Genomic DNA, 13,524 nt, shown 5'->3' on the forward strand with positions numbered 1-13,524 from the left:
GTCTTCAGCTGTTCCTGTGGGCCTGTGTCTTGAGTTCACTAGGCAGCTTTCTTGCAGCAGAAAAGTTTGTCTTACCTGTGGTCCCGAGGCTCAAGTTAGCTCGTGGGGTGCTACCCACGGGCTCTGTGCAGCGGCAGCAACCAGGAAGACCTGTGCCGCCGTTTCCGGGAGCTTCAGTGCACCAGGGTTCCAGATGGTCTTTGGCTTTTTCCTCTGGCGTCCGAGATGTGTGTGCAGAGAGCAGTTTCTTCTGGTTTCCCAGGCTTGTCTGCCTCTCTGAAGGTTCAGCTCTCCCTCCCACGGGATTTGGGTGCAGAGAACTGTTTATCCGGTCTGTTTCCTTCTGGTTCTGGTGGTGTCTCAGGCACAGGGGTCCTGCCGCTCCTGGGCCCTCCCCCATGGGAGCCCAGAGGCCTTATACAGTTTCCTCTTGGGCCAGGGATGTGGGCAGGGGTGAGCAGTGTTGGTGGTCTCTTCCGCTCTGCAGCCTCAGGAGTGCCCACCTGACCAGGCGGTTGGGTCTCTCTCTCACAGGGTCTGGGGGCAGAGAGCTGCTGCAGGCCGGGATCCGCGGGTGTGGGACTTCCGGTAAACACAGAACGTGCCCGGTTCTACAGGAATTCCGCTTCCGTGTGTCCCAAGCTCACCAGGCAGCTTTCTTGCAGCAGAAAAGTTGGTCTTACCTGTGGTCCCGGGGCTCAATTTCGCTCGTGGGGTGCTGCCCACGGGCTCTCTGCAGCGGCAGCAACCAGGAAGACCTGTGCTGCCGTTTCCGGGAGCTTCAGTGCACCTACAGTCTTCAATTTAATATGGATATACAAATGCCCCAGAATAACCAAGATAATCCTGAAAAATAGTTGCCAGAAGTATAATCATCACAGATTCCAAGTTATATTACAAGACCACTTGATATAAAAATAGCATAAAACTGCCATAAAAGCAGACTCATTGATCACTGAAGCAGAATTAAATACCGGTATGTAGGCCTATACTCCTACAGCAACCTAATTTTTGATGAAGATAAAAACAATGCATACTGTAAAGATGATAGCATCTTGAATGAATGGTGCTGGTCAAACTGGATAGCTACATATACAAGAATAAAACTAGATAGATCTTAATCTCTCTCCCTGAGCAAAACTCAACTTCAAATGGATTAAGGACCTTTAAAAAAGATCTGATATCATGACGTTTACAGAGGACAAAGTAGGGAATAGACTAGAATTTATAGACACAAGAAAGTACTTTCTGAACAGCAAACTAGTAGCATAGGCATAAAGACAGATAATTGACATAATTGACAGATGGGACCACATAAAACTAAAAAGCTTCTTTACAGCAATGAACATAATCACTTGAAGAGAGGCAAACTGCAGAATGGGAAAAATTCTTTACCAACAACAATACATCTAACAGAGAGTTACTGTACAGAATATACTGTTGGAGATGAGGGCAAGGGGGATCAGATATGAAAGCGTGATTATTCAATGCCCTACTCTTCTAGATCTCAACTAAGCAACAGTGAGTATTCAGAGGCTTAATACTGAAAATAAAACAAATCGATCAGTGTAAGTCCACAGAGAAAATATATCACAAATCTACATATTGTATTTATGGCACTTTTATTCTCCTGGTATCCACTTTCTTAACCCAGATTCATTGGAAGACTTAGGTTCTAAGTATAGGGAATATATATTCCCCATTCAAGAATAGGTTCCTCCCAAACATGTCTCCTCAGAATACATAATTTTAGAAAAACAATACACATATCAACTCCATCAAAGGAAATAATTAATTCCTGAGAGAAAAAGAATAATGTCCCTGGACCTTTCTGGAACCTTTGTGACTCTCTGTACAGAGTAAGATGGAAATGTTTCATTGTCATTTGAGAAGATTGAGCATAGGTAAGGTGGCTTATAAAAGCAGACACTTCCTGCAGACTTTGGTTTCCTAGTTAGTAGGACCAGAGTGTTGTACAAGAATCAGTCCTTTATAGTGTTAAGAGTAAATTCCATTCTGATTCAAAATCTATATTTTTGTGAAAATGTTCTAAAGACTAGTCTAGTTGGAGACATTTTTACTTTTAAGAATATTTTACCTTGTGTTGCATAGCTATACATTTTATAACTGATCTATAAAAGTATCTTTTTAATGTGTGTAATTTCTTAATAACTGTTTAATATTGAATTGTCTGAACAGTTTCTTTCTCAACTGTGCCACATCTCTAATAATGAAACTTACTGATTCCAAAAGGAATTGATTTCAGATGGTGTTTGTTCCCAATGTCCCTAAGCAGAATTAGGATCAACCTCTAACTACTAAAATGACTAAGGTAAGTGTTTCAATTGTGTTGATTTTATTACACATTTCCACTTTCTATATGGTAAATGGTATGCTTCAATGCCTTAGCTATAGTAATAGCACCTTCCATTTTCAGCCAGCTATTCAAATGTTGTTCATTAAATATAATTGATCTAGTTTGGCAAATAAAAATTTGAGGTACAACAAGACTAAGCAATTTGTAGAATGTAGCTTATTTTTGCTATGAAGTATTTTCTATTAAGACTAATCATGGAAACTAAGAAAATATTTAAATATGCTTCCTACTCATGAAAAGCATAAATATGAATATTTATATACATAACAAGTTTTAAGAATAAACACAAACAGCCCTCCCTGGGATTTCCTGCTGTAGATGAGTTTCTGTGTCTTCTGAGAAAGTAGCTTTGGAGATGGTTCTTCTTGAATCTACCACAAGGTTGTCCTTTTTACTCATACCAATGATTCTTCCTATCTATTACAAATATACACTTATTAAAAATAAATGATAATTCCATATGTGTCCAGAGCACTGTGGTATGTGTTTTCATATATATATATATATTTCATTACTTCTAAGAATTTGTAAAACCATGTTATTATTTATACTCTGTAAATTAGGAAGCAGAATGCAAGGTGCCAAGAAATATAGCTTAATAGGAATCAAGACTATAAGCAGACATACTTATAATTCTGTATCTAATATACATTAGTACTGTGACAAAAATATTGAACAGTTCACCAAAGAATTGTGAGACAAGATTTTGAAAGGGTTGTAAGGACAGACGCAATAGAATGTCAGAGAAACCAATATAAAAGAGCGCTAATGAATATTATGGTTTGCAAATGTTTGGGAATTCAAAGATGTCATCATTAGCATTCACGTGCATGTGTTATAAAATTTCTCCATAAAACTTCTGGCTGTATACAAGGGAGATTACTTGCTCAAGATTATTTGCTTATTATAGTATAGAACCTAAGCTTAGGATTTAGAGGAAAAATGCTTAACAAGTAGAATCTGACCTAACTAGGCTATGACTTTTATTAGTTGTTGCTTTTAGACATGATACTTAATTTCTTTATGTGTTTATTACTTAATACATAAAGTCAAATACAAAATTATATTAGTATCTACTTGCTTTAAGTAACAAATATTTGTAAAGCATTTAAAACACTGCTATTCAAAAAGATTGCATTCAGATAACTATATTCTAGCTTTTCATTTCTACAATTCATTTGTTGTTGTTGCTGTTGTTGTTATCATTATTATTATTGTCTTGGTGCTGTAATTAAGTCCTGAAACCATTGCCTTATCAATAAACGAGATAAAATGTAATCAAGCCTATGAATTGTTATCAGCGATAAATGCAACCATAAAGGCAAAACCTTTACTACCATGCCTTGCATGGAGTATTCACTGAAAGGTATGTGTTTTTAACAATTATTAACTTAATTGGATTAGACAATAAATAGGCAAAATGTTTCACATTCTCACTACCAATGCCTACTTACCCCTTCTGTCAGATGTTATAAATACCCTACTCACTGGGAATCTTTCTTTCTGGCTTCCACATCACCCAAGAGAAGACTAATCAGACACCCGCTTCCACCTTCATCCACCTACTTCAGTTCTCAACTACCTGATCCTATTTTTCTGTACTCTAGAATAAAGAATAGTGAAAGGGTTTTTAAAAACCAAAGTTAGGTATTCAGAGAAGAGGGAATCTGGAAAGAGTTTAGAAAGGGTGGATGTGATGCAAATGTACTGTATAAAAAAATCAAAGAACTAATAAAATATTATTTTTCAAAGGAGGCGACAAAGGACAGATTCCACAGTTTTGCTTTTGTAGACCTTAAACTCTTCTTCAGCATTCCTTTGCAAATTTAACTGGTTCTATGTATCAACTATTGCAAATTAGACGCTTAGCCATTCCAAATGACTTCCTGCCTTGTGTTCTGACAGAAGGTCTAAAACACAACTTGAGTTGTCTTCAAGATCTAAGAACATTTACTTTCCTCTCAAGAAAAGTCCTTATACCTCAAATAGAATTGAGACACTTGTTGTTTGTTTACTTGACCAAGTGTACAATAATTTTTTTTCAGATAATGTAATTGAGTAACACACCAACTACATGGAAATTAGGAACAACGTGACAGAGTTTGTTCTCCTGGGGCTCACCAGGAACCCAAGCATGCAGAAAATCGTATTTGCTATATTTGTTATCATCTACATCATCTCCATGGTAGGCAATGTGCTCATTGTGGTCACTATCACTGCCAGCCCATCGTTGGACTCACCTATGTACTTCTTCTTAGCTTATCTCTCTTTCATTGATGCCTGTTATTCTTCTGTCAACACTCCTAAATTGATCGTAGACTCACTCCATGAAAAAAAGACCATCCTATTCAATGGATGCATGACCCAGGTCTTTGGGGAGCATTTCTTTGGAGGTGCTGAGGGCATCTTGCTTACTGTGATGGCCTATGACCGCTATGTGGCAATCTGCAAACCCTTACACTACACAACCATCATGAGCAGACGGGTATGTGGCCTTCTGGTAGGAGTGGTATGGGTGGGAGGTTTTCTTCATGCAACCATACAGATTCTGTTTATCTTTAGATTGCCTTTCTGTGGCCCAAACGTCATAGATCACTTTATGTGTGATCTGAACCCTTTGCTTAACCTTGCCTGCACTGATACCCACATTCTGGGGCTCTTTGTTGCTGCCAATAGTGGTTTTATTTGCCTCTTAAACTTCCTCCTTCTATTGGTCTCCTATTTGGTCATCCTACGTTCATTAAGAAACCACAGTGCAGAGGGGAGGCGCAAAGCCCTCTCCACCTGTGTCTCACACATAACAGTGGTTGTCTTGTTTTTTGTACCCTGTATTTTTGTGTACATGAGACCTTCAGCCACTTTGTCTATCGATAAAGCAGTTGCTGTGTTCTACACTATGATAACACCCTTGTTAAATCCTTTAATCTACACCTTGAGAAATGCTCAGATGAAAGATGCCATTAAGAAATTGTGTAGATGGAGAGATGATGTTAATTCCATCAACAAATAAATGTTTCTAACGTGCAATTTTTGAAATAAGTATCAAAAAGCCAGTCATCAAAATGTCACTGTATTTAAAGTCAGCAAGAATTTTACTCAGGACTTCTAGCAAATTCTGCCACATTAGAAATTAACTTCACAAGCTTTAGTCAATATGTGTTGATGGGCTTTTCTTCACCCAAGAATAATAAAATGTAGTAGTGTTGAAGAAAAATCTCTACATTTGTGTTGTTTCCATTTTACAAGTGAGAAGTGAGACCACATTCATGACCCATTAAGAAACCATGACTGACTAATTTTCAAAGCTATATTCTTAATTGTGATGATACTCTATCACAGATGATTAGCATGCCAGAGAAATAAACTACTTATCATTTTTAGTAAGAGAACACACACACACACAATGCACACACGCACGCACACACACACACTCACATATATATACACACATACATATATATGTACATACATAATATATATACTTCATTACTTTTTCTGCCTTTTTATAAATCATAATCTATGGCTGTTTATCAGCTTGATCACTGCAATATCTAGTACAGGGTTATAATATCAATGGCCAGTTTAATGTATAATAACTAGATATGAAATTTATCATCACATCTTTTAAAAGACCAGAAGGGGGCAAAATCTGGGTGTATAACAAAGCTAGAACAAGTTAAAAAAATAAAATTCAACGTTAAAAAAGTCTTTATAATCTTCAGAAACATTTTCTATTGTTTCTATCACCTATACTACATTGATCTTCCATCCAAATGGATGGTGGCTCAACAACAAAAGAACACTGGCTATCCGGCAGAAATTTCTGCTTTTTGTTATGCAATTATGCTCTATAAAGTACTTGCTAGGTAGAACCAACAACTTCCAGAATGTAGCACAATGTCTAATATATAATAAATAGGTAATAATTAAATGTAAATATTATGGAAGACAAATGAATTCTATAACATTAGAGGCTAAACAATGTAAGCGAAGGAATTCTTACCTTTTCATAATTAAAAGCATAAGGAGAATTCTAGTTAGACTACTTAGGAAAAGACAAGTTAATTACAGTGAAAACTAAGATAGAAACTAAAATAGATTCTCAGCATATGGGAAAATTATTTACCTTGAATTTCTGTTAGCTCTCAGTAAAATATCATTAACCTATGTTTTTGAGATATTTGGGTTATAATTTTCTACTAATTCTGATTTCTGGCAAAGTTTATTATGAAAATATTTTTAAAAGATGCTTTATCTATATAAAAACTATATCAGAATAAAAAATTCTTCATCATCTTTGTCTCTCATTCATTTAACAACAGTGTTTGAGCATAAAGAATGTATCAAACACAGAGGCACTTGCAAAGCATATGTGTCAACACTAGTAATAGCCTTATTATGGATTCCTTGTAAGTAGCAAGTTAGAGTTGTCTGCTTGTTTTTGTTATGATTTGGTTTAGGGTTTGGTTTTTTTCTTGTTTTTGTTTTTTGTTTTTGGTTGTTGTTGTTGTTGTTGTTGTTGTTGTTGTTTTTCACTCCTTTTTTGTTTAGCTTTTTGACCACTTGGTATCATTGTTTGAAGTCATGCTATTAAGTACCAATTTGAGTTTCCTAGACCTTGATATCTATCTTCTTATAAAGTTCCCTTTAAAAAAAACTATGCAGGGAATGGACCACATAGGCTATGTATGACAATCCAAAAGCTAATATCGTATTCAACAGTAAAATATTATTTTTCCTTTAAGTCAGGAGCAAAATGAGGATATTCACTTTCTCCATTTTTGTTCAATATTAATAATAAAGGAATCTGGCAAAAATGAAATAAAAGTAATCTAAATTAGAAAGAGAAAAAATAAGTTGCCTGTTGCTGATGAAACTGCAAATTGAAAGCCCTAAGAATCCCACAAAAAAAGCAAAAGAATTTATAACTGATAAATTGAATATGATTTCAGGTTACAAAATCATCAAATCAAGAATTTCTACACTACATATAAATTTGCAAAATTTTAACTTCAATTATAATAACATAAGAAATTAAATATTTTTGAGTAAATACAATTGGAAAAATGAAAGCTAAAATTATATGTATACTGAGAGTTCTGAAGCACTGATGAGTTTCAATAGTGTCAACATGCAATACTGCAATGATAATCAATGTTCGTGTAAAAGAATTAATATGATGAAAATATCCACATTTTGCAAAGCAATTCAGAGATTTAGTGCACTTAATATTAAAATGCTAAGATAATTTTCATATAAGCAAAAACATATCCTAAAATATCCATAGAACTATAAAACACCCCAGATAGCCAAATCAATCTTAAGCAAAAATAATGTTGGAGGTACCTCACTCCTGAATTTTAGCGTATCTTTCACAGCTGTAATAATCAAAAAGACATGATAACAGCATATATATATGTATGTATATATGTATATATGATGTATATATGTGTATGGATGATATATATATATGAATGATAGGAATGAAATTCCAGAAATAAACTTAAGTGTATCATTTGATATTTTACATACAGAAAGTCACAGTTTCTTCAATAAATGATGGGGGATAAATATCACATGAAGAAGAATGAAAATGAACACTTTGTTTTCTACCATGAATAAAACTCAACTCAAAATGGGGGGCTTAAATGTAAGGTCTTTGAATCATAGACCTACATCGAGTGACATCTTGGTCTAAGCAGTAGTTTCTGTATCAAATGCAAAATCAGAGACACCACCAACAACAACAAAGAAAACACAAGAAAATAATATATCACTAAATTAACAAAAAGCCTCTCTCATAAATGAAAGGTAGAAAAATTAATGGAGTAAACAAAGCAATGTATATCATAGGAAAATGAGTAGCAAACAGTATGTATAACAAGGACCAATATCCAGTATATATGAATTATTCAAACAGTCCACTGTTTTATTTTTTTTAATAACTTGAGTATTTCTTATACATTTCGAGTGTTATTCCCTTTCCGGTTTCCGGGCAAACATCCCCCTAATCCCTCCCCTTCCCCTTCTTTATGTGTGTTCCCGTCCCCGTCCTCCCCCCTTGCCGCCCTCCCCTCAACAATCTAGTTCACTGGGGGTTCAGTCGTAGCAGGACCCAGGGCTTCCCCTTCCACTAGTGCTCCTACTAGGATATTCATTGCTACCTATGAGGTCAGAGTCCAGGGTCAGTCCATGTATAGTCTTTAGGTAGTGGCTTAGTCCCTGGAAGCTCTGGTTGCTTGGCCTTGTTGTACATATGGGGTCTCCAGCCCCTTCAAGCTCTTCCAGTTCTTTCTCTGATTCCTTCAATATGGGACCTATTCTCAGTTCAGTGGTTTGCTGCTGGCATTCGCCTGTGTTTGCTGTATTCTGGCTGTGTCTCTCAGGAGCGATCTACATCCGGCTCCTGTCTGTCTGCACTTCTTTGCTTCATCCATCTTGTCTAATTGGGTGGCTGTATATGTATGGGCCACATGTGGGGCAGGCTCTGAATGGGTGTTCCTTCTGTGTCTGTTTTAATCTTTGCCTCTCTATTCCCTGCCAAGGGTATTCTTGTTCCCCTTTTAAAGAAGGAATGAAGCATTCACATTTTGATCATCCGTCTTGAGTTTCATTTGTTCTAGGGATCTAGGGTAATTCAAGCATTTGGGCTAATAGCCACTTATCAATGAGTGCATACCATGTGTGTTTTTCTGTGATTGGGTTACCTCACTCAGGATGATATTTTCCAGTTCCAACCATTTGCGTACGAATTTCATAAAGTCATTGTTTTTATAGCTGAGTAATATTCCATTGTGTAGATGTACCACATTTTGTGTATCCATTCCTCTGTTGAAGGGCATCTGGGTTCTTTCCAGCTTCTGGCTATTATAAATAAGGCTGCGATGAACATAGTGGAGCACGTGTCTTTTTTATATGTTGGGGCATCTTTTGGGTATATGCCCAAGAGAGGTATAGCTGGATCCTCAGGCAGTTCAATGTCCAATTTTCTGAGGAACCTCCAGACTGATTTCCAGAATGGTTGTACCAGTCTGGAATCCCACCAACAATGGAGGAGTGTTTCTCTTTCTCCGCATCCTCGCCAGCATCTGCTGTCACCTGAGTTTTTGATCTTAGCCATTCTCACTGGTGTGAGGTGAAATCTCAGGGTTGTTTTGATTTGCATTTCCCTTATGACTAAAATGTTGAACATTTCTTTAGGTGTTTCTCAGCCATTCGGCATTCCTCAGCTGTGAATTCTTTGTTTAGCTCTGAATCCCATTTTTTAATAGGGTTATTTGTCTCCCTGCGGTCTAACTTCTTGAGTTCTTTGTATATTTTGGATATAAGGCCGCTATCTGTTGTAGGATTGGTAAAGATCTTTTCCCAATCTGTTGGTTGCCATTTTGTTCTAACCAGTGTCCTTTGCCTTACAGAAGATTTGCAGTTTTATGAGATCCCATTTGTCGATTATTGATCTTAGAGCATAAGCCATTGGTGTTTTGTTAAGGAAATTTTCTCCAGTGTCCATGTGTTCCAGATGCTTCCCTAGTTTTTCTTCTATTAGTTTGAGTGTATCTGGTTTGATGTGGAGGTCCTTGATCCACTTGGACTTAAGCTTTGTACAGGGTCATAAGCATGGATCGATCTGAATTCTTCTACATGTTGACCTCTAGTTGAACCAGCACCATTTGCTGAAAATGCTATCTTTTTTCCATTGGATGGTTTTGGCTCCTTTGTCAAAAATCAAGTGACCATAGGTGTGTGGGTTCATTTCTGGGTCTTCAGTTCTATTCCATTGGTCTATCTGTCTGTCTCTGTACCAATACCATGCAGTTTTTATCACTTTTGCTCTGTAATACTGCTTGAGTTCAGGGATAGTGATTCCCCCTGAAGTCCTTTTATTGTTGAGGATAGTTTTAGCTATCCTGAGTTTTTTGTTATTCCAGATGAATTTGCAAATTGTTCTGTCTAACTCTTTGAAGAATTGGATTGGTATTTTGATGGGGATTGCATTGAATCTGTAGATCGCTTTTGGTAAAATGGCCATTTTTGCTATATTATTCCTGCCAATCCATGAGCATGGGAGATCTTTCCATCTTCTGAGGTCTTCAATTTCTTTCTTCAGAGTCCTGAAATTCTTATTGTACAGATCTTTTACTTCCTTAGTTAAAGTCACACTGAGGTACTTTATATGGGTTAAAGAGTGTCATTTCTCTAATTACTTCCTCGGCTTATTTCTATTTTGTGTAGAGGAAGGCTACTGATTTATTTGAATTAATTTTCTACCCAGCCACTTTGCTGAAGTTGTTTATCAGCTTTAGTAGTTCTCTGGTGGAACTTTTGGGATCACTTAAATATACTATCATATCATCTGCAAATAGTGATATTTTGACTTCTTCTTTTCCAATCTGTATCCCTTTGATCTCCATTTGTTGTCTGATTGCTCTGGCTAGAACTTCAAGAACTATAAGAATTTGAATAAGTAGGGAAAGAGTGGGCAGCCTTGTCTAGTCCCTGATTTTAGTGGGATTGCTTCAAGTTTCTCTCCATTTAGTTTAATGTTAGCAACTGGTTTGCTGTATATGGCTTTTACTATGTTTAGGTATGGGCCTTGAATTCCTATTCTTTCCAGGACTTTTATCATGAAGGGGTGTTGAATTTTGTCAAATGCTTTCTCAGCATCTAATGAAATGATCATGTGGTTCTGTTCTTTCAGTTTGTTTATATAATGGATCACGTTGATGGTTTTCCGTATATTAAACCATCCCTGCATGCCTGGGATGAAGCCTACTTGATCATGGTGGATGATTGTTTTGATGTGCTCTTGAATTCGGTTTGCCAGAATTTTATTGAGTATTTTTGCGTCGATATTCATAAGGGAAATTGGTCTGAAGTTCTCTTTCTTTGTTATGTCTTTGTGTGGTTTAGGTATAAGAGTAATTGTGGCTTTGTAGAAGGATTTCTGTAGGGCTCCATCTGTTTCAATTTTGTGGAATAGTTTGGATAATATTGGTATGATGTCTTCTATGAAGGTTTGATAGAATTCTGCACTAAACCCGTCTGGACCTGGGCTCTTTTTGGTTGGGAGACCTTTAATGACTGCTTCTATTTCCTTAGGAGTTATGGGGTTGTTTAACTGGTTTATCTGTCCACTGTTTTTAAATGGGCACATGAACTGTATTTATTTATATATTTCAAAATGACCAATGAGTTTATGTGGGGGGAATTGTTAGCATCTCCCACAGTTAAATTAATGGAAAACACAATCACAAAGGGCTATCACCTCATATCTGTTAGATAGCTTTCACAAAAACAAAAATGATAGTGAATACTTGTAAGGATATGACAGTAAATGTACTTTTCAATATTATATAGGACTAATAATTAGTAGAGTCATAGAAAACTGTGAGTAGATTCCTCACAAAACAGTGATAAGATTACTCACAAAAGTTAAAAATAAAGTGACCATAGGGTGTCAGATTATATGTTCAAATGTACATGGAAACGTTGCTTCAAACTAATATCTATTCCCTCATTTTATTACATCTTTATTCATAATAAAGAGCAGAATTAAGTGTTCAAAATAAATGAATAAAAGCTGTGTGATAGTGTGTGTTTGCATGCATGCAATGGAATACTGTTCAACCTTAAATGGTAAATGAAATATTGTCATTTGTGTGTGTCATATCTCTGTATGTGTGTATAATGTATATATGATATGTATGTATATGCATGTGTGTGTATGTGTGTGCGTGCACACGCGAACATGCACACGTGTTTGGGAATCAGTATACAGTTGAGATATAAAGTTGGAGATTGGTTTTTCATGTATCTACCAATCTTCTTTCCATGCACTCATGTTTTATTTTTAGGATATTCAAAGTAAGTTACATTTGGAACACATTCTCTTTTAGATGTCGGTAGCTCTTTATATCTGTTTGGCCTATTTTTCATCTATAATATATGTTTGATTCTTTGTGTGTGTGTGTGAACTTTTTTTGAAAATAGACTCTACTCTTATACAATACATTCCAACACAGTTTCCTCTCCTTCCTTTCCTCCACTTCCCCAGAACCAACTCCTTTTCATTCCCTTTTAAGAAAAGAACAGGTCTCCAAGAGAAGACAGCAAGGCAGCACCAAACAAGATACAAAAGACAGTGGTTCCCAAGCTTCCTAATGCCGTGACATTTTAATTCAGTTCCTCATGTTGAGGTGACCCCTATCAATCAAATTCTTTTTGTTGCTACTTCATAACTGTAATTTTCTACTCCTATGAATAATAATGTAAATATCTGAGATGCAGGATATATTTCCATTGCTACAAATTGAACAGAATCCAAGCATAGTGATTAATTACAAAATCAATATGATATTATATGTTGTGAAGCATGTATTTCTAATTAGAAAAAAATAAAATTTTGTCTTGAAGCATAGGATAGTCTGGGTAACCGTCTTAATATAACAAAAATAAACTACATTGCTACATTTTGCGCTATATAGGTTAAAATCCAACATCAGTGAAAAGGATGAGATTGCTTCTTTCTCACCAGAGCAGAAATTCTCAGGGAAGTCTTTACAAAAACACAATAAAGACCATCTTCCACAAGTCTACTCCTGTATTTAAATCTGATAGCCAACAAAGTGAAAAATACTGTTTCACAAAAATATGCTATTTGGAATGAAGAAGGCACAACACAGTCTCAGACAGAACATGGTGTGGTGGCCAACACTTGATCCAGAATTTAACTGACATTGTAGAAATTCAGAACTCATTGAATTGCTGTTAAGAAGCTCAATGCTGTTCGCTTGTTCTGTCACAGGAACATCTTCAGCTTTGACTGTGAATAGGCTTCTGACAAGTAGACTTAATAGTCGGGTAGATTTTAAAAATAAGACGAAATCTTGTCTGCAAGTGTGTTCAAGTGTTCTTTCACAGAAATGATCGTTGTAATCATTTGTCTACTTCAATGTGAGCAGATATCATAGGCAACATGATTTCCAATCTTTTTTCCCAAACCTGAAGTTTCATTCAGAATGATTCAATCTTCTCAGACAAAATGAAGTACTTTACATTTGGTCCTTGCCACAGTGATAAATTTAACTCATTCAAGATGGCAAAGATATTAACCCAGTATTTTATGCAATTCACTTTTATCACTGAAA

At 36.2% G+C, this 13,524-nt stretch overlaps 1 protein-coding gene across 1 annotated transcript; it reads left to right on the forward strand.

The window, feature by feature from the left end:
• Positions 1–3,319: 3,319 nt before the first annotated feature.
• Positions 3,320–5,387, forward strand: Or4c10 (olfactory receptor family 4 subfamily C member 10). The gene is made up of 2 exons (XM_039106073.1): positions 3,320–3,330; positions 4,463–5,387. The coding sequence occupies exons 1-2, from the start codon at positions 3,320–3,322 to the stop codon at positions 5,385–5,387; spliced, it is 936 nt and encodes a 311-aa protein (XP_038962001.1).
• The last annotated feature ends 8,137 nt before the right edge of the window (positions 5,388–13,524 follow it).

Source organism: Rattus norvegicus, chromosome 3 (genome assembly GCF_036323735.1).
Source record: "Rattus norvegicus strain BN/NHsdMcwi chromosome 3, GRCr8, whole genome shotgun sequence".
In the NCBI taxonomy this organism is placed as follows: Eukaryota; Metazoa; Chordata; class Mammalia; order Rodentia; family Muridae; genus Rattus; species Rattus norvegicus.